Here is a 22,634-nt window from a genome sequence, read left to right as displayed (position 1 = left end):
GGCCAAGGAATATATGCTTGGCAAAATAGGAAAAAAAAAAAAAGAAGCTATCATGTTGTTACGATTTTTCAAAACAACAGTAACTACACAAACTAAAAGCTTCCTCCTCTTCCCACCAAAAATGAAAACAAAAAGAAAACGATCCTGTCAGAAAGGGCCAGTTTGCAGGTTCTCAGAACAAAGGCAAAAGAAACTCCTTTCAGAGGAAGCCAGCGGTCGGTGACTGGACAGAGCTTGGCAGTATTAATGACTTCAATGTAATCTGCAATCATGTGAAGACTTAAAATACACGGAGGCAGAGCTAACGCCAAAGGGTACATCACAAGGCAGTAGCCATGTTTTAAGATTAACAAGCGATAATTGCTGTCTCTCTACTTACTCGCTCCTTTGTTTAAAATCAAGCTAAAAATGACAGAAGTAAGTTTACTTTCATGAATCTACTGATGGTGATTCTGGAATCTTCATCTGGGTTCTGGGAGTGGAAACACTAAGATATATTTGATCTTCTACTGGTATTCATGTCAATTTGGTGAAGATAGTGAAATACTAAATTTAATGTCAGTCACATTTCAGGAAAGTAAAATCCTATAGCTTTGAGCTTATTTGGGGAACTTACAGCAAATAAAAGAACCAAGAAATAAAAACGGGCACTGCATATAGTCTAAAATTTCTGGGCAATACACTTTGCACGTGTGAACAAGTTTAGATCCCCAATATTTTAAAGGTAGATTTGGTTTTAGCACAGGATAGCAGAGACTCTACAACTGCTGGGAGAAATGGCAGCCGGGATCTTTTAAATGAATATGAAGAAGGAGTAGTGGTACTTTGTTCACGTGCTCAAAAATATAGCTTCCCCCACATAGACTGAATCCGATCACACTCTGGATGAAGAGAGCACAGGAGACAGGCTACTGCGAGGTGTGGGGAGCCCCTGAAACAGCCACTTCGCGTTAGGAAAGATCACACTCCAATTCCCTACAGACTGAAGGCAAACTTCTACTGTTAGAGTTGAAATATGGGCAAATACATTCCACATCTGTTCCTGACAATAGAATAAATTACAGTATCAGAACCTCTCCTATAATTCAGTCAGTGGGATGGGCGTATATGGGCCTAGTGACAATGGACGCTGGGGACTCTAAAGCAGCAACAACCAGAAAGTGAAGAATCAAACTTTGGCTTTGAAAAAAAAAAAAGAAAAGAAAAGAAAAAAAAGAAAGAAAAAGCAGAAAAAGTTCAACTGGTGCAAAGTCTCCTGAAAGAGGCATGTGGGACTGAGCCTCCGAGCTGTCACCCAACATTCGTCTCCCCCATCCTTGTCGTCTTCATTGCACAGGAGTTGTATCATCCTCTTATGGTTCAGTTTCATAAATAGTGAGAAAACTATATGTAACAAATACATCACATTTCCCACCCACCCAGCAACCCTCCCCAAAATAAGAAAAGTTACATCAAATTAAAAAGTAGCTTCATGAATGAAGGTACTGCTCCAAGGTGCACTTTGCCTGCAAGTGCAGCCAGTGCCTCTGCGCCGGGGAGGAGGGAGCTAAAACAATTCTCCACATGAACTGACAAAGATTTTAAAAACCAATGTCTGTCTCAACCAGTCAGAAGCGGACCACGCGGAAGTCGCGCCCTCTCGGCACCGTCAGAGGCTCCGGGCGGTGCCTGCTCTTCCATCTCCATAGGTATCGGTGTCCTTGTGATTGTAAACAATCCGTAAGAGACTGCGTTTTTGTTCCTTAAAATGTCCTTTGATTGGCAAAATGAAGTGTTTGTTTTAAAAATAGAAAAGTAAGATTCAACCAGAAGAAAAGAAAAGGAACACAGTGAGCTTGCTTGGAGTCCATAGGATCCGACGTGGAAGAGCTGGACGGCGTTGCAGGCATCTGCTCCTGTTCTCAGCTGGAAAGGTCCTGGAGGGCGTGTTGTCGAGGAAAGGACTGCGGGCAGGAAACCCGAGGATGCTCAGCTCAGCTGCAGAGGATTCAAGTGTTAGCTTCATCATCTGTGTCTTCTATCAAAACCTTAGCGTCACGAGCCTTGGACCTAGTGGTAACACGGGGAAGGCTCATTAGTAAAACACCAGCACACTGACAGGACGAGGTACACTGCTGATCCTATCCAAATTAGATATACATCCTCAGACGGACTACTCCTGGGACTTCATATTCAACTTTGGGTACAACGGGAAAACACTAACAATGTAGACTGCAACCAGAGGAAGGCGGGCAAAGAACAAGCCACACCCAACAGGCCTGCGCAAAGCACAGTCATCCCGGTGTGCCCAGTAACTCCACAGCACCCACTGCCACCTCTGCAAAGCACAGTCATCCCGGTGTGCCCAGTAACTCCACAGCACCCACTGCCACCTCTGCAAAGCACAGTCATCCCGGTGTGCCCAGTAACTCCACAGCACCCACTGCCACCTCTGCAAAGCACAGTCATCCCGGTGTGCTCAGTAACTCCACAGCACCCACTGCCACCTCTGCAAAGCCAGGCCCCCCAAGTCCACTTCAGTGACACCACTCTCACCTCATGGACACAGGCTGCACACCAAGGGAGATGATGGACTTTCCAAGCACATCAATAACACATTAATGTAAGAAGTCATAATCAAGACAGCAGACGTTTGAGGCATACATGACAAACTCAGAGCTAGGACCCAACTCTCCGCTGCTTGTTTCCAAACAGTTGATACCGGGAAATGCACAAGAGTGAGGAGACCCATCACAGGTTACGTGAAGAGATGCCAACTGGAATCAGTGGGCTGACGTCACAGGGAGGCTCATTTCAGCCTAGCATTACTTACGCTCCCCTACAGCCATGCAGAGATAAAACCAGGTATCTCCCATAGTTAAGAACTTTGTTATCACTGCTGATTGTCAATCAGAACAACAGTCACCTTTTCAGGACTCTCCACAGGAGACTCCCGCTGAGGCACAGAACATTAAGCTGCCTTGTGGGACACCCACAGCCTGGTCCCAGTCCCGCTACTCTGCCTCTGAGCCAGTCTCCTGCAGACGAGGGCTCCAGGGCTGGGCCCGTGCCCCAGCATGGGAAACTCAGACGAAGTGTGGGCTATCGCCTTTCACCTCCTCTACAACGTCCCCTACCACCACCTGTGATCTGCCTTTTCGGGAAGCACTCTGGTCTTGACCTTCACTGCCACAGCCGCCCAGCTGGGCTTCAGGCCTTCAGCTTTCCCTCTCCTAATGTGTCTTGCACAGCACCATTAACTTTTCCTAACCTACTATTTTGATAATTCCATTCTTTGAAGAACAAAACTAACCTGCGCTTTCCCCCTACCTGCCTGTAAGGTCAAGTTTGCACTGTCAGCCTTTCATCATTGTACCTACCTACTCAGCTAAATTTTTCATTATATTTTCAGTCAAATTACTTTTCTTTATATCCCATTTCCACTTTTATGTCTCTACTGTGTCTAGATCTTATCTAAACATTCCTTTATCATTAATGAAACTTGCTTGATTCATCTTTCCTTCATTGCAACATGCAATTAATTTTTTTAAAGATGTATTTTTGTTGGAAAGTCAGATTTAGAGAAAGAAGAAGAAACAGAGAAAAAGATCTTCCACCCACTGATTCACTTCCCAAATGTTAGGCAACGGCTGGAGCTGTGTCAATCTGAAGCCAGCAGCCAGGAACTTCTTCCAGGCCTCCAACATGGGCACAGGGGCCCAAGGTTTTGGGACATCCTCCACTGCTTTCCCAGGCCATTAGCAGGGAGCTAAATGAGAAGCGGAACAGCTGGAATGAACCAGCATTCAAATGGGATGCCAGCCCTTGAAGGTGCAGGATTAGCTAGCTGAGCCATGTGGTCAGCCCCCAATGCACAATTTCAACACACAACTTTCAAAACAGACACCTACATATTCCACATATACTAGTAATTTTAGAAGCGTGAACATCCATTAACAAAAAGTACTGGAAAACATTGTAGGCATTTAGTAAAGACATAATTGGGTCTGCACTGTGGCACAGGGGGGTAAGTCACCGCCTACAGTGCTAGCCCCCATATGGGTGCAGTTCCAGTCCTGGCTGCCTCACATCTGATCCAGCTCTCTGCTGATATGCTTGGGAAAGCAGCGGAAGATGAACCGAGTGCTTGGGCCCTTACGCCTCACAGGAGACCCAGAAGAAGCTCCTGGCTCCATCCTGGTCACTGTAGCCATCTGGAGAGTGAACCAGAGAATGGAAGATCTGTTTCTCACTCTCTCCCTATAATTCTGCCTTTCCAATAAATCAAATACATTTTAAATAAAAATATAAATAACAACTACACTTATTGAGCCATTTCTGTGAAGAAACTAGAATAAATCTCATGTAATCAGTATTGAATTCACCTAACTATCCTATCAGCAAAAACCATATTAATTCCAATTTACAGATAAGGGATAAAAATGAAGAAATTACATAGCCTGGTCAAGGTTACGTGGATGGCTACAAGGTTACATTCTGACTATAAAGCTATATAAAGCTATAAGGTTCAAGGTCATATGGATTGCTCTGCGGAATTCTAAAGCTTATGAACTGAAATTTGTATACAAAACACACTCAACAGTCATGGCAACAACTCTCCAATAAGATTTTTTCCCACTGTACCTAGAATGCCAAATTAATAAGCATGTATTAAGGACATTTACTCTGTGTGTTCATGAAGATATTTTCTAGACTGGATACACATGAAATTGCAGTTTGTTACTCTTTTCTGTAGATGCAAACCGGATGTATACCAGCAGCTTCACCTGCTCTAACTTGACAAGCATCCTCACTTAAATGCTAAGCAACACTGAAAAGAAAGGGAAGAAGAAGTCGAGGCCATACGTACTGAGAGGCGAGGCGTGGCCGGCGCAGAGACAGGCTCTGGTTGTACTTCCATGACCGGTTCTTCTGGCGGTTGCGGACCCCGTCTTCCTGGTCCATCATCTGCTCTAGCAGCGTCTGGTCGTCTGCGTTCAGAGGGGCCACGGAGATGTCCCGCACGGCTCGGAACTCACCACAGTTATTCAGGTGTTCGTTCTCCAGGCGGAAGAAGTTCCATACAAAACGCCTTAGTGAAAAGCAGGCAGATGACCCAATTACTTCCAGAATCTCAGCACATCACTACAGCCTAGAAGGCCACTAACATCCAAATGACCACTCAGGGAAACAGAAACGACGAGTTGCAGGCTGGCTGTTAAAGGAAAGCAGGGAATGCTGTGGGGTCGGTGGGAAAGCAAACAAGCAGACCACCTAAAGGGGGTCCTGGACTCAGTCTGAGTACTGTGCTTTCGCTTCATTCAACAAGCACTTCCTGAATGGCTCCTGCCAGGTGGGAAAGCAGCCCGCCTTGAGGGAGTGCAATGACCAGTGGCAGAGTCAGCTAACAGCGAGGAGGTGATCTGCAGGACGTAACACAGAATCAGGGGCCAGGCCTGGCACACCTGTATGGTGAATTCCCCAGGCAGTTTAGCTCGGGGTTCCTGCTCTCCCTTAGGCTTGTCAGGTGGCTGATGCATCCTGGAAGGATTCTGAGAGCGTTCTGGCTACCACTTCTGCCGCTCTCGGCGAGGAGTGAGAGCTGAACAATTGAGACTAACAAACTGATTTTTAGGAGCCTTCTATTCTCAGCCAAGCCTCCTGACCTCTCACTGTTCACTTACTGTCTTACCAATCACAAAAGCAGCATATAAACCCACACCAATGGTTATTCACTTCTTTATCTGAAGGGCGGAGTCACAGAGAGACAGCCTGCTCTCTCCCATCTGCTGGTTTATTCCTTGAATGGTGGCAATGAGCTGGACTGAGGGCGCCTGGAAGGCCAGCTGGGTTTCCCCTGGGTGGCAGGGGCGCAGGGCCTTGGATCCTCTTCCATGTCTTCCCGGGACAGCAGCAGGGAGCTGTTTCAGGATCAGAGCAGCCAGGACTCTGACCCTGGCGGCTTTACCTGTCGCACCACAACGCGGGTCACTATTTAAACTTACACAATTAACCTCAGCCCTTCAAACAGAGTGGTCCAGCTCCGAGACTGACAGAAGTCTAGGCTTTGGAAATATAAAGGCATTTCAAAAGACTTGCAGAAAACAGAATAAAATAGTATTCTGCTGCAAAATAATTTGGAAATCATGCATATGAAAGGTCTTCAAAATGCTCAACCTTTATTATGAAAAAACTAAGTGTTTTCAAAACTTTTAGGTCACAATATAGACTTATTTTTAAATTCTATTTTCCCACCAACATGTTGCACTAACTGTGGAATGACCTCTACTGTGTAAGTAGCCGGCATCATTCAGGTAGGGATTTCGGCAACCTTGCCAGCAGAGCTTACCGGAAGACCTCCAGGGGGGCCAGGACAGTGGCGATGATGTCTCCAGAGTGAGGCAGTGCCACCGTGGAGGTCACAGAGATCTGGATGGTCCAAGCGAAGCGCAGTAGCACGTCCTCTATGATGGCACAGTAGTAGTAGGCCTGAGAAATAACACACAGACTGAGTAGGCTTCCCACTGTTTCTCAAAGGCGGACACCTCCACCAGCAAGAAGATGCAGACTGCTCACCAGCACGTGCAGGTCCAAGAAGCACATACTATCTCTTAGGAATATTCTCATCAATTTCATTTGTTTCTTAAATGATACATTTTTTGAAGGGTTACTGAATTTGGATGATCACTTCACAAATATACTTCATTCCTCACTCCGATACGAGACACTGCTCCAGGCCCCGAAGTCCAAGCCAGATGGGGTCACTGACTGAAATACATTCTAACAGGAATCTGACAACTAATGGCTTGAGAGCTCACACTGAAGGATAAGCGTCCTCATTAACAGTACTATTTGCCTTTTTCATTTATTTCATTTGAAAGAATAAGACAGAAGGCAAGCAGAAAGTAGGGTCCTCCCTCTGCCGACCTATTTCCCGAGTGCCCATAACAGCCGGGCTGGACCCTGCTAAGCCGGGGACCAGAAAGTTCACCAGCTCTCCCACTCAGCAGGCAAGACCCCAGGAGCATGCACAGCCATCTGCCGCCTCCCAAGAGCATGTCCACCGAGCTGGACAGCAGAGAAGGGGCTCCAGCTCAGCCACACCGGCACGGGATGCTCGTGGCCCGGCAGCAGCCCACATGCGGGGCCGCAACACCTACCACTTGCCTAGCATTTTTACAAAATGGCAAAAAGATTTATTTTTGTTTTCTTTTTTTTTAATTGCATTTCATTTTATGACGTCGATTTATTTCTCTTGAAAGAGTTACAGAGAGAGAGGCAGACAGAGATCAATCTACGAGCACCCTTGACAATGCACATAAGAGCCAGGGTTGGGCCGGTCTGAAGGTGGACGCCGCGAGCTTCTTCCTGGTGTCCCACTTGGGGCAGGGGCCCAAGGACTTCAGCCATCGTCCACTACGTTCCCAGGCCATCAGCAGAGAGCTGGATGGGGAGTGGAGCAGTGAGGACTCAGATCTGTGTCCACATGGCCGCGGGTGCACAAAGGACGAGCCCCGTGTGCCACCACAGAGGCCCCGTGTTTTGCTTTTTGGTATTAGTCAATGATATTAAGCTTGGCTATCAGGTGCAAGACTGAATTTAGGAAATGCGCTATTTTTACATGGGAAAACAGCGCTCAACTAATAATTCCAGGTATAAGCATTCAAAATTTAGTTATTGCCATCCAAAAGTCTTCAGGCGCATTAACTGCCAGCAAACCAGAACTGTAAAGGCTGGATGTGTTTGTCTGATCTCTAGGAAATGATCTCTTTCAATGTATGTATTTAAAGTCAGGAACCAGATTATTATTTTTTGGGGTACTGAACAATAACAATGGTTTTATTCAAACTAATTTGACAAAACAGTACTAGTTATTGTTAGTGGGCTACTAATAAGAATAATCATTGTCTCTTTGCCACTTTCTCCTCCTGTTCCCAAGAGACATTTTCGAACTTGATTTGTCCACTTTTTACTCCTCCTTATGCTTAAATAGCATTTGTGTCTTACTCTTCTCTTGCACTCTGTCTTACACATGATCTACTGATGTCTGATTATGACAGAAGCCACCTCGGTTACCAACAGGATTTAACACATTCATGATCTCCATCCTTCTAATAAAGTGACAATGTAATTTTGACAAATTTATGTTCAATATACTTATTACTAGGCCTAACCAAAGAACTGCAATTTCATGTGCTTCTAAGTCAGTCTAGGGGTCAGTGCTGTGGCACTGTGGGTTAAGCTGCCTCCTGTAGCACAGGCATCCCATATGGATGCCAGTTTCTATTCCAGCAGTTCCCTGCTAATGTGTACGGGAAAGCAGTAGTCTAAGGCCTTGGGCCCCTGTACCCTGTGCCTCCCAGTGGGAGACCTGGAAGGATCTCCTGGTTCCTGGTTTTGTCCTGGCCAACCTCCAGGCTGCTGCAAGTCATCTGAACCATTAGTTGAAAAACCTCTCTCTGTCTGTCTTTCCTACTCTCTCTGTACCTTTCAAATAAATAAATCTTTTTTTAAAAGTCAGTCTAAAGTTATATACAATTGACCAATAAGGGACTTAACGTTACCAAAGACATGAATGAGTTTGGGAGAATACCACTTAACCGATTCAGGAAAGTCTGAAACTGTAGCTAACCAGCACGGCTCCAGTGCCTGGGGCGTCATGCTCAAAATCATGCATTATTAATCACTAGCACCAAATTCTGTTCTGTAAAGACTTCATCAAAGGTGGGGGCCGGGCTGAAGTCAGGCATCTGGAATTCCATCTAGGTCTCCCACATCAGCGGTAGGGGCCAACCCATTCGGGCCATCTTCCATTGCTTGCCCGCGCGCATTAGCAGGAAGCGGGGTCAGAAGTGGAGCAGCTGGGATGCGTACCAGCACCAGAATAGAGAGCTCCGGTGCACAGGCACTATGTCACAACACTGGCCCCTAGCAACTGATTCTAAGATTCCGATAGCTGTGCTTTCAGTTTTTGTCTTAATTTTTGAGAATAAGACTCAAAAAGCCCCCATTACTTCAGTTCTCATATATCTGTACCCACCGGAACTGGGCCAGGCTGAAGGGAGGGGTCTGGAACTCCACATAGGCCTCCCTCATGGGTGGCAGAGACCCAACTACTCGGGCCATCACCTGCTGCCTCTTAGGGTACATTAGCAGCAAGCTTGACAGGGGGACGCAGCAAGGACTTGAACCCAAGTATTCAATATGGGATGTGGGGGTCCTACACAGCATCTCAGCATTGCCTACCCAACGTCTTCTTAATCTTTAATGAAGGCCCAAGAGAGTTCAGAAATGGTTTCTTCACTTTGCAAGCCAAATCGTATCCCACTATTCTTGTTTTTTTTTTTTAAATGAATAGAGGGGGCTGGCATTGTGGTGCAGTGCGTTAGGCTTCTGTCCATGGTGCCTGGCATCGCATGTTAGCACCAGTTCTGGTCCAGCTCCCTGCTACTGGCCGAGGAAAGCAGCAGAGGAGGGCAGAGTCCTGGAGTCCCAACACCCACACAGGAGACTAGGAAGAAGCTCCTGGCGTTGGACCATCCTAACTCCAGCTGTTACAGTCACCTGGGGAATGAGGCAGAGGAGGGACCCTGAAAAAAATATTCTACCTTAGAAAAAAATTCCTGAAGAAGTACCTGTACTTCTGGTTCAAATGGAATTTGATTACAACAAACACTGGTTGAAACCGATCCAAGCGGAAGGCTTCCTGATGCGCCCAGCCTGAGGCCAGCACTGCCTCTCCTCCGTGTACTCACAGGGCTGCTCACTCAGTCAAAGCCTTGCTCCTTCCGTAAGCACTAAGCGGCCCACACGTCAGGGACCGTGAGCAGAGCCGCAGCTACAGAGACGTCAACAGAGAGCAGAAGACACACCGCCGGGACTGCTGAAGGGAAGGGACGGGCGGCTCAGTACGGGAAACACAAAGGCTTCCCGGGCACAGCGACACACACCGGCCGGGAGACAGGAGGAGCGGGACTTTACAGAGATGACAAAAACAGAGCGTCACGCAGAGAGAACTCCGTGTTCAGAATAAACCCCAAATCCCAAAGCTACCTACTTTCCATACAGTATTTGTAACAGTGTTGCAGTCTATTTACCCATTCAGAACACAGTTTAAGTCTCCCTGGGGACCAGAATTTTACTTTACTTTTACTCCCTATAATGCTTACTATATAGTAAATATTTAATCCATTTTTGCTGGCTGAATGTATAATTCATATTCTCGGTAGTTATTTGCCTATTAGGACTGAGCTAAATATAATGAGAGACTGAATGTGTACTGCAGTAAAATTTCGTCGCTGATTAAAAATCCTTCTTAAACGAACAAACATTCTTTGCACATACTTTTTGGGGGTATACAATCTCTTCCCGGAGAAAAGTATTCTCTCCCGCATTCTTGTCGAAGAGACCCCAGTCCATCTTCAGGTCCCAGATGAGGGTGTAGCAGGAGCTGATGACACAGAAGACGATCCACAGGTAAAAGAAGACCTTGGTGTCGGCGTGCCCTCGCTCTGCAGGGGGAAGCGGCCGTGGTTAGACGTCAGCAAAGCACGCTCTCTGCAGAGCCCCACGGGGAAGGGGCTGGCTCAGGAAATCTTAGGAGGGTTTCTCTGACGTCCAAACTAAACATCACACATCTACTGAGTACATAGTACTTACATTAATATGCTTTTGGGCACTTACAGTTTCCGGCTGAGTACATAAAAATTCAAACAATTACAATGGAGGGTTTCACAAATATCTGCTTAGTTGGAAGGGGCGGAAAAGACACAGGAGGAAGAGAAGCAAAGAGACTCTTCCACCTGCTGGTCCACTCCCCAGGGGGCAGCAATGGCCAGCACCTGGCCAGGCTGAAGCAAGGCGTTCCTTCTGGGCGTCCCCCAACGGGGGCAGGACCCACACAGTTAGGCTGTGTTCTGTTCTTCCCAGGCCTTTAGCTAAGAGCTGGCCTGGAAATGGAGCAGTCAGGAAACAAGCTGGTGCCCATCCAAGCAGGCAGAAACCACGGGGTGGTGACCACAGCCGCTCTCCAGCACTGGCTGCTGGAGGTTTGAATATATTTAAAACTGGCAATCTAACTTTTGGCCAACAGATGGCAGTGTAGAGTAAAAGATGAAAAATGAGTCTGAAAAACCACTACCAAGAACCGTGCTGTTTTAAGAGATGATGGACAGCATTTCCTTCCCAAGCCTGGATCCTACTCACACCTGCCATGGGGGCGGTCGCGGCATGTTACGTCTACATAAGATGACAGCAAGGCACAGACTCATGAGGAGTTCCCCTTAAAGAGCATGTGAAAGCAAAAGTCTCAGCTCACAAAGTGTAACCGTTTTTGATTCTTTTGAAGATCTTTCTTGATGATACAAAAGCCTACTTTGGTTCTGTAGTGGAAGCACAATGACTTGTCTTTACATAATTTTCCATTATTCTTAAGTGAAAAAAACTCTCTAATAAAAAATGTTTTGGTAAGTTCCAGAGTCATAAGCAATGTGTGAGTGCTCCAGGTACAGGAGACGGGTGTCTGCCCGAGTGCCCCCGGGTACTGAAATGGGTGTGACTGAGTGCTCCAGGTACTGAAATGGGTGTGTGTCTGAGCGCTCCAGGTACTGAAATGGGTGTGACTGAGTGCTCCAGGTACTGAAATGGGTGTGACTGAGTGCTCCAGGTACTGAAATGGGTGTGTGACTGAGCGCCCCCGGGTACTGAAATGGGTGTGTGACTGAGTGCTCCAGGTACTGAAATGGGTGTGTGACTGAGTGCTCTAGGTACTGAAATGGGTGTGACAGTGCTCCAGGTACTGAAATGGGTGTGTCTGAGTGCTCTAGGTACTGAAATGGGTGTGTGACTGAGTGCTCCAGGTACTGAAATGGGTGTGTGACTGAGCGCTCCAGGTACTGAAATGGGTGTGTCTGAGCGCTCCAGGTACTGAAGTGGGTGTGACTGAGTGCTCCAGGTACTGGAATGGGTGTGACTGAGTGCTCCAGGTACTGAAATGGGTGTGTCTGAGTGCTCCAGGTACTGAAATGGGTGTGTCTGAGTGCTCCAGGTACTGAAATGGGTGTGTGTCTGAGTGCTCCAGGTACTGAAATGGGTGTGTCTGAGTGTTCCAGGTACTGAAGTGGGTGTGACTGAGTGCTCCAGGTATTGAAATGGGTGTGTGTCTGAGGGCTCCAGGTACTGATATGTGTGTGTGATTGCTAATACAACTCTGAGTTATCAAGGCAAAATGCATACAGGATGTAATTTTAAAAGTTTGTATTCCAAAAAAGTTTTTAAGTTCCTCAAAGTTACAGAAAGCAACAAGTATGTGATGCTGTCTATAACCCTTCCTGCTAACGCAAACCTTTAGCCATCTGTAATCTAGTGAACAAAACAGAATTTTGCTGTTGACAACACAACTTAGGTCAGAATGAGGCATAAACAAAAGTGCTATGAGAACACCAAGAGGAATGGGCTGTTTCTCACAGTGGGAACTAAAAGGAAGCAGTATTTGAGTTATTTCTGGAAAACCAAATACGCACTACGGAGGCCGACGAGCAAGGTCACTGAAGGCTAAGGGATACAGAACGAGGCAAGGGGACCGGGGCAGCGCAGGGTGCTGGGAGGCTCCAAGCCATGGGCAGTGCGTGCAGGTGACAGAGAATGCGGGACTGGCTCTGGTTGGAAACGACATTAGGAGAGGGGGCAGGTCCCACTGCAGAGCCCTCTCGTGCTTAGGATTAGATCTATACACAAACAATAACTGGCTTTGGCGCCATTTGTTTCTGCATTACTTACTCGGTTAGAAAAAACAGACACTTCATAATTCCAGTGTTGTTAGAATCAGCTTCAGAGAGCTGATCTGTTAAATGCTCACAAATTCTGAAAACCGGTTGTTTAAGTCATTAAAAATTTAGTTACATAACATTTATTTTCAGCTATATTAAAAACAAGCATCACAAATCCACTACCTCCCAACTGTTTTGCTATTATTATTATTTGCTATTTTATTATTTTGCTACATTAACGATGCAGGATGGATATCACATATGATGCTGTGCTACTGTGTATCTTTTCCCAACTCCACATCAATATCATCACCTTTGGAGCTTAGCCCTGCCTGTGGTGGAAACCATTACAGCACTGAAGTCTGCAAACACAACAAATCCGCCCTCTATCCCCATCCCCACTGAAGACCTGGTTCATCAAAACACTGGAGACCACAAACAGCCAAAGCTATCCTGAAGACTAAAAATCAAGCTGCAGGAATCACAATTCTGCCCTCCAGACTTACTACAGAGCAGTGGGCATCAAAACAGTCCGGTACAGGTACAGCAACAAAGATCAGCGCAACAGAATAGAAACCCCAGAAGGGAGCCCACACATGGGAGCCAACTAATCTTTGACAAGAAAACTGAAAAAAATACAGGGAAAAATCCCGCTCTATTCAACAAATGCTGTTGGGACAACTGGATAGCAGCCTGCAGAATTAAGAGGCAAGACCCACACCTGTCACACTATACAAACGTCAGCTTTAAATGGATCAAGGACCTGAATCTACACCCAGAGATCATCAAACTATTAAAGGAAAACATAGGAACTACTCCACAAGAAACAGGAATGGGGAAAGTCTTCTTAGAAAAGATTCCAAAAGCAAAGGCAGTCAAAGACAAAATAAACAAAAGGGACTACATCAAACTAAAAAGCTTCTGCACAGCAAAGGAAACAATCAACAAAGTGAAGAAGCAATCAATAGACGGGAGAAAATTTTTGCACACTACACAAGTGATAGGGGACTAATATTCAGGATTTACAAAGAAACCCAGGGACAGTAAAAAAAAACAACCAACCAACCTGTGAAGAAATGGGCAAAGGAAATTAACAGATGTTTTTCAAAAGAACAGAGTCAAATGGCTAACAGACATGAAAAGATGCCCAAGCTCCCCAGTCATCAGGAAGATACAAATGAAAGCCACACACTGAGGTACCACCTAACTCCAGTGTGATTGGTCTACATTCAGAACTCTACCAACAACACCTACTGGCGTGGATGTGGGGAGAAAGGCACCCTCCTTCACTGCTGGTGGGAGTGTAGGCTGATACAACCACGGTGGAAATCAGTATGGAGAATGCTTAGAGAATTTCAAATAAACTTGCCATATGACTCAGTGATCCCGGTCTTAGGAATACACCCAAAGGAAATGAAAACTGCATATGAGAAGGGGATCTGTAATCCTATATTTAAGGAAGCACAATCTACAATAGCAAAGACATGGAAACAATCCAGATGACCAAGAGGAGTGGATAAAGAAACTGCGGTGCATCTACTCTGTGGAATATTACGCAGCCATTAAAAAGAATGAAATTATACCATTTGCAACTAGATGGTCCGAACTAGAGACCATTATACTCCATGAAATAAGTCAATCCCCAAAGGATAAACACTATATATTCTAATGTAAGGAGATCATCATGCAAATTGGAATGTATAGTGGTGAAGCAATTAAGACTATCATATACAGATGTGAAGACAATGCAATATGCATTTCCTACTTCCAAATCCAAGATGGATTCCCAATGAACCTGTTGGACATGTCTAGACAGTGGGATGCTGGACTGTCTGACATTGTCTGTGCCAGCAATGTTGAGGCACACTTAAATAACAGACCGATGGAATTACAACACCTCACGAAGGATTGTAACAATGTGGGAAAATCAGTTGGGGGTGGGCATTGGGAGAAATTCCAGACTCTACAGAACCATAAAACTAGAAACTGGTATGTAATTCTTAAAATTTTCATTTATTTATAAGGAAAGATAGAGGAGAGAGAGAGAGAGAGAGAGAGAGAGAGAGAGAGAGAGAGAGAGAGACAGATGTCTTCCAAATGGTTGCAATTGCCAGAGCTGGGCTGATCTGCAGCCAAGAGCTTCTTCTGGGTCTCCCATATGAGCCCAGGCAAACAAGGAATTGAACCATCAAAAGTAAATTGGGTTGAATATTTAGAATAATACATTGTGTCATAGAAAATATCAATTTAAAAGGCCTCTGATTTTCTTTGTACTGTTGGATATGTTCCTGATCACTTCGCACAGTCAAATATGTTCCTGACAGCTTTCACTTTGTACTCCGCTACAGTACAGCTAAGGAGGATCATTCAGGACTTAGCATCATGGTTTCATTTAAAAAGTTGCTTTAAATTTGCCTAAGGTTTAATAAAGCAAATTCAGCAACATAGTAAAATTCATTAACTCTCTAATGGTTCCAAAACAGGATCAACTTAAAGATATAAAGACAAGCAACTGAACTAGAAATTGTAACAGCAGCTCTTTTCAAAATGGAAACTTTTGAATGTGATAAGCACTTTTAAGTATTATTTCATTAGTTTTTCTCAACAGTTAAGATTTCACCCTATAAGCTAATAAAAGTGAGACTAGAGTAATATTTAGTAGGAGATAACAAAACAAATATTTCTCCAGTGAATATTGTAATATCGTCTTATTACTGAAAGTTAATTGTCTTTTCTTCCCTACTAACTACTAAAGAAATGATCCAGCGTAAATTTTATAAAAGGATATGGAGAAAGAAAAAAAATTAAAATCATGAAATAAAAAGTGATGTGTTAATTTCAGGTAACAGAGGCACAGTATAATTGCGGTGCTTATAATGTAAATTTTAAAATGACATAGTGGATCAAATGCCTCCCTCTTTCCTAAATTGATTTATTCCTGTGAAATTTCTATGAGACATACCTGAGGATTCAGCACATTTAAATAAACAAATATTCCTCCAGGGTGTTTCTGAGCGAGAGTATGGTGTTTCATGTTTTGGACCTCTTAGACCATTCTTGGAATCCATCTAGTCTAGGAATGCTGGATTTGGGTCTCATTTTAATTACTACCCTTCTTTGATCTTTCCCATCTCCCAAACGAAGAACACTTCTCCTTGATATCATCTCCTTCATTGGTATTCAGGAGACACTGTGGAAACATATTATCACTTTAGGCAAGCAATTAAATCTTATTCTCTGTTGGCTACTCCTGCTAGTCCTTTCAGTGATGTTCAGAATCATAAAAAATCAACTCATTGCTATTCTAGCCTAAGCTTTCATTTTTTACGTGCCTGCCATATTAGAAGCAAAATTCACAATGGAAATATTTACAGTAATGGTATCTCATTAAATTAGGAAAATAAACAGGTCAGACATAGCTCCCAAAGTCCCAATCTATAGAGGTGATACAACTACAAGCTATAACTAAGTTAGCATCCAGCAAATTCTAGCTTTATTCCTAACTTTCCTTAAAAAATTCAAACCACTGAATTATGAGGTTAGTCTTTTGTTGGTTCAGATAATGACTTTTTAACTCCCCAGAAGTGAAGCGACAAAGCCACCCACATTCAGCAGGAAACCGTAACTTCAAATGATCAATCTTGAGCCCTGGATCAGCAACCTGCAGTACAACACTATCCTACAAAGCGTATCACTACAATGCTGACTCCGAGCATGGTAGGGAGCTGCACCTCCTGGTCAGCCACCCAACTGCAAGGGGAAACCAACCTCCCCTGCCAGGGCACTGTGCTGCGAGGCCATGATGTTGGGCAAGTCAAATGTACGAATGCACTTTCACTAGGTTCACCTCTCGTCAGCTGAACATGTGTTAGCTATTCCCCAGGTCTTCAGCGTGTTCTAGGCAGACAAGATCTTCTCACCCCCATTTTGCAGTTGGAGGACAGTTAATATGCAGAAAGATATCTGGGTTTGAAGTTAAACAGATGTGGGTTTGAATCCAAACTCTGTAACTATGGAACATTTCATACCCTTATGTTGTCAGACAAAAATGGAACTCACTACACCTGAGGACAAGTGGGGGAGCCAGGAACAGAAATCCTTATCTGAGGATCTTTTTTTTTTTCTTTTTGAAGACTTAAATTTTCTTTTATTGAAAAGACAGATTTACGGAGAGAAGGAGATAAAGTGGCCCCAACGGCCGGAGCTGAGCCAACGGGCCGTCCTTGACTGCTTTCCCAGGCCACAAGCAGGGAGCTGCATGGGAAGTGGAGCAGCCAGAACACGAACCAGCACCTGCATGGGATCCTGGCATGTGCAACACATGGATTTATCCACTGAGCCATCGTGCCAGGACCACCAGGAACTTTTTGTACTAGAAAGCATTGTTTTCTATGTCCATCCAACCAGAAAATGGAGAAACAGTTCCACAAAATATTAAATAACAATAAAAGTATCTCTAAGATAGTGTGGACAAATGAAATAAAAGTTACATTTACAAAGACAGGAAGTGGTTATCTCACTTGAGAGAAGTTAATGTTAAAGGGATTCATTGTAAACTTGCTATATTATCTGAAGTTCACCTCTGTAGTGATATGTATATACATATTAATGTCTCACTTACATAATTTGAAACAAGAGACAGGAAGAAAGTAGGCTAAGGAAAAGGTATCAGAATGGTGATATAGCAAATTATTTACATAATATTTACATGTGTATTTATAATAAAAAGATAAACTGCATTTCAGTTATTTTTTCAACAAACATTTCTTGAAGACATCCTTTAAGCTGCACTACTTGTCATCAGACACAGTACTTTCGATGGGCTCCCAAGAGAAATCTGCTTGTCCATATGTCCAACAAACATACACCAACTGTCTACTAGCTAACTTAAGTATGCATATTCTAGGGAATGGACTGTAAGAACAATTAAGTCTAAAAAAAGAGAAATAATGTAAGCACAGCAATGTGGGCGTACAACTGTAGACCCCTGGAGAGAAGGGGTCAGGAGTCAGGCTTCCTGGAGATAAGGCTTGGGCCCGGTCTTGAAAAGACTACAGTTAAGCAGGCTTAGGGGGCAAAGAGAACCACTTGGACCAGAGCATAAAGTAATTATTCATTCAAGAAATGAATACCTGCTACTAAGCTCTTACTATTCCAGGTACCAGGTGCACAGCAGTGGTTCTTAGTAACAGACGTGTGGACTTCCTGCTTCACTGAACTTCCTAATTAGCAGGGGAGACAATTATCAGATACAACAACTAAGTGATCTCAGACACCAAAAGGCTGAAGAGTTACTAAGGTGAGCGTTCGGGTTCTGTGGGTTAGAACCCCACTCGGGTCATGCACACACCTTCTCAGGATGCCTGCTTGAGTGCAGGCTCCCTGGGTTTCAAACCTTCCTGTCGAAACACGTGGGAAGGCAGTGACTACGGCCCACGTGCTCCTGCCATCCACTGCAGGAAGCCCAGATGGAATTCCTGGCTTTGGCCTGACCCAGTCCCTGCTGATGCGCCCATTTGAGAATCAGCAGATAGAAGACAGACCTTCCTGTCCCTGGCTTGCTTGCTCACTCACATTGCTCTCTCTCTCCCTGTCCCTCTACTCTAGAAGCACCATTGATTAGACCTGTAGGAAGAGAGCTGATTAAGAGCGGACATTGGGAAGCCCTGCCAGTGTGGAGTCATGGCCTGCTGCCATCCTGCCAGGAAGGCTCCAGGAGTGGCTGATATGGAAATGCACAGGCCAGGAACTCTCCAACCCTCAGGTTTGGACAACAGATCAAGGCAGAGGTGCAGGAACTCCCATAGCTGCTGATGTGTAAATTCCTCACACCCTCCTCCTTATGCTCCTTGGCTCTCAGACTTTAAAAGTCTGATTCTGGGGCCCGGCGGCGTGGCCTAGCAGCTAAAGTCTTCACCTTGAACCCGCCGGGATCCCATATGGGTGCCGGTTCTAATCCCGGCAGCTCCACTTCCCATCCAGCTCCCTGCTTGTGGCCTGGGAAAGCAGTTGAGGACGGCCCAAAGCTTTGGGACCCTGCACCCGCATGGGGGACCTGGAAGAGGTTCCTGGTTCCCAGCTTCAGATCGTCACAGCACCGGCCCATTGCGGCTCGGTTGGGGAGTGAATCAATGGACGGAAGATCTTCCTCTCTGTCTCTCCTCCTCTCTGTATATCTGACTTTGTAATAAAAATAAATAAATCTTATTAAAAAAAGTCTGATGCTGTTAAATCAACTTTGGCTACTGACCAGCAGCCAGTAGTCCACGCGTATGATTATCAGCTCTGTGCACCAAATACACAGCTGTCAGACAGAAAACACTCTACCATTCAACAACAAACCAAAAAAGAAGAAGAAAGGAAAGGATAGAGTCAGTTTCATTTTGGATATGATGACCTTGAGGTACCAATGAGACATTAAGGCAGAACATGCCCAGAAAAAAATGGTAGTAAGACTATGATTGGAATTTTAATAAAAATAAGACTGAGGAATCTTAGAGACATTGCTTGAAATCACTTTGGAACCACAAAAGGAAAAACTCCTATGAGAAGGACAAGGGTACAGAAACGGAAGGTCCCCATCTATGGAAGGAATCACAGAGGACAACCAAGGCTGTGCTCATCCTTCCGTGCCTCTCACACCAAATCCAGACACACAGAGACGAAGCCCTCATGGGACAGATCTTCTTATTCCTTTGAAAGCACCAATTCAGGGGCAAGTGTTGTGGTGTGTTTTTACACTATCACTCGGGATGCCTGCAGCTCCCGTGAGAGTGCTGTGGCCAGGGCTGCCTGTTTCAGGTCCAACGTCCTCCGAATGCACCCGGGAGGCGGTAGAAGACATCTAGGTTTGGGTTTCTGCCACCCTTGTGGAGACCCAGTTGGAATCCTAGGCTCCTGGCTTCAACCAGGCATCTGGCGGGCGGGGAGGGGGGAACCAGTGGCTGGATGGAAGCCAGTTCCCTCACTCTGCCTTTGCAAAGAGAGAAAAAATTTTAATCCTGTACTGGTATACAATTTCAAGACTTACAACTTTTTTTTTGCTAAACTAAATATTTGCTAAAAAGTTTTTTCTTATTTTCATTTTATCTGAAACACAGAGACAAAGATCCTCCACCTACTAGTTTACTCACCACATGTCGTCAGTATCCACTCGGTCAAGATAAAGCCCTTGCTTGCTGTCGCTCAGTGTGCATGCAATTGGCAGAAAGCGTATTCAGAGGCAGGAAACCCAGGACATCAATAAGGCACTCTGATATGGCATGTGGGTACCCCAATTAATCACTGCACCAAATGTATGCCCCTGTGAAAATGTTTTAGTTGTTTTACAAAATGAGGGATGGAGAGAGTGAGGAGAAATTACTGTTCTGAGATACAGAAGTGGGAAAGAGGAAACAGACTAGACTAGATGTCTAACAGAGGCAAGGAAGTCTTAGGGTGTGAGAGTCTTTGTGTTCTTGCCTATCCAGAGGCCTCTCTCTTTAGCAGACAGAGGCGCTCATGTACACGTGCAGTTCCCACCTGCTTGTTCACTCTCCGAGATGCTCACGAGCCAGGAGCCCAGAACCTCAATCCAGGCAAATTGTATGGGTGGAAGAACCAAACGCTGAGTCCTACCAGGCAACTGCTGAATGTGCCGAGGTTCCAGCACCTTACAGGCACTGGTTTGAGTTCTGGCGGCTCCACTTCCGATCTAGCTGCTCAAGGCCTGTACAAACAGTGGAGGGAGACCCCAGGAGACCCAGGAGCTCAGCCTCCGCTGCCTGGAAGACCCAGACGAGAAGGGCTCCTGCCTTGGTGGGGTTCCGGCCTCTATGCTGCAGCCGTTTGGGCAGTGAGCCAGCGGACAGAGGACCTCTATCCATCCTGGGCCCTCTGTAACTCTGCTTCTGAAATAAATAAATAAGCCTTTTGAAACATGCATTTGTCAAACTGAATTGAGGGAAATTTTTGTATTTTCTATACCCCATTCAACTTTTAAAAAATGGAAAAGGTGACATAGTTTCTGGGCAGACTATACACGTAAAAATTCCTGAAAACATATCTAAGCTTTAGCGTGAAAGTCAATTAACAGATTTATAAGATACTGCTTTGTGAAAGCTAAGAATAAATAAAAGCAAACCCTTTATGATGCCCTCCGTGCAGTTTAGGCACAATTTTCTATCGCATATTTCTGGCATTCTTAGTTTTTACCATTTAGAACAAAACACAGCAGAAGACTTTAACTCCAATGGGTGCCATACTGATTCTTGACAAGCTGCTACTTTCTGTGTAACTAATGTTTCCATCTCTAATTCTGTAAAAGCAGGGAGGGGTCTGCATCGGACACGGTGTTTGTGTGTGTGTGTGTGTATGTGCACGCGTGTGTGTGTGTGTGTGTTTAGGCAGACGCAGGAAGGGGTCTGTATCCAACACGGTGTGTGTGTGTGTGTGTGTGTGTGTGTGTGTGTGTGTGTGTGTGTCTACACCCTGATAACACTCAAACTGTCCAGTTTTCAACAGAAATCCAGCTGCCCAAAGCACCAGCAAGATCTCAGGCTGAACAGAATACGCATCAGAACTGAGATAATGAGGGATGTGCACATCACCCTGCAATGATTTTAAAGCAGCCAAGACAGAAGCGATTCTGGAAACAAAGTTTCAGCAAAGAAACAGGGACATTAAGGAGAAACAAATGGAAACATTGAACTGAAAAACACAACTACAGAAATGAAAGTTTGGTGAATAGTGCTAACAGAAAAATAGAGGGGACAGAGGGATGAAAGCGCAAACTGGAAGACAGAATAGTACAAAAATTACACAATTTGAGCAATACAGAGGCAACAGATTGAATAAGAAGATGCACTACGACTCAGGGATTCGTGAGACCACGAAGGGGGGAGGACCTGAGAAAGTACTGGAAGCACCATGGCTAGAAACTGTCTCAGCTTGAAAAGACACAAATTCACAATGCAAAAATAACAGCAATAACAAAAAATAGAAACAAAAAACTTCAATTAACTGAAAGACACCCATGCCAACACACACTGCAATTAAATCTTTTTTTAAAAAAGATTTATTTATTTTATTGGAAAGGCAGTTGTACAGAGAGGAGGAGAGACAGAGAGGAAGATCTTCCACTTAGGGCTCACTCCCTAAGTGACTGCAAAGGCCCGTGCTGCGCCAATCCGAAGTCAGGAGCCAGGAACTTTTTTCCAGGTCTCCCACGTGGGTGCAGGGTCTCAAGACTTTGGGCCGTCCTTGACTGCTTTCCCAGGCCACAAGCAGGGAGCTGGATGGGAAGCAGGGCTGCTGGGATTAGAACCAGCACCCACACAGGATCAGTGTGTGCAAGCATGTGCTAGCAGATTTAGATCCTAGTACCTGACTGTCGGAACAGGGGACAGGTCACATTACGTAGGGCCATGACACTAACCAGCACATGAGAGAAACGGGTCCAGGGGTAGATTCTGTGAGGGATAAGTGGGCTCAACCCTGTGGAAATACAAGTCCCACTGCTTGGCTCAAGAGTTGGGTGGTAATGGGCTGAGCAGGTGTGAACATGGAACCCACCAACACTCATAGGTACTGGGGCTGAGAATAGACTGAACAGGTCCAAGTTGCAGCACCTGCAAGTGCATCCTAAAACAGGGTGTAGGTCGGGCCGGCCTGCAGCATCTACCAGCTCATACACAGGACAAGATGGAGGGGCAGACTATGCTGGGCAAGGGCCTAACACCTGCTGGCACCTGTGAGATCTGGGAGTGGGCCAAGTGGGGGAACCTGGGAAACTCCTCTACAGGATCATAGCTCCCACTAGTGAGCATGTGGTCCAGACCTGGGCGTTGGGTGCATTGGGCAAGCTGGGCAAGGTAGCCCCATCCATTGGCAAGTGTGTGGGTTGGTTTT

The 22,634-nt window shown here is 45.3% G+C and overlaps 1 protein-coding gene across 1 annotated transcript in view; it reads right to left on the bottom strand.

Annotated features, from left to right (window-relative positions):
- Nucleotides 1-1,388: 1,388 nt before the first annotated feature.
- The window catches only part of XPR1 (xenotropic and polytropic retrovirus receptor 1), a 209,739-nt gene continuing 188,493 nt past the window's right edge, over nucleotides 1,389-22,634 (bottom strand). The window contains exons 12-15 of the mRNA XM_004598637.4: nucleotides 10,324-10,490; nucleotides 6,329-6,468; nucleotides 4,850-5,071; nucleotides 1,389-2,049 (exon numbers count right to left, since the gene is read on the bottom strand). Coding sequence (XP_004598694.2) covers nucleotides 1,989-2,049; nucleotides 4,850-5,071; nucleotides 6,329-6,468; nucleotides 10,324-10,490 — 590 coding nt within the window. The 3' untranslated portion in view covers nucleotides 1,389-1,988. The remainder of the gene's footprint in view (nucleotides 2,050-4,849; nucleotides 5,072-6,328; nucleotides 6,469-10,323; nucleotides 10,491-22,634) is intronic.

The sequence above is a fragment of the Ochotona princeps genome, chromosome 2 (assembly GCF_030435755.1).
Source record: "Ochotona princeps isolate mOchPri1 chromosome 2, mOchPri1.hap1, whole genome shotgun sequence".
NCBI classification, from domain to species: domain Eukaryota; kingdom Metazoa; phylum Chordata; class Mammalia; order Lagomorpha; family Ochotonidae; genus Ochotona; species Ochotona princeps.
Note: the sequence above shows the minus strand (reverse complement) of the source record. Positions and strands in the feature narration are given on the sequence as shown.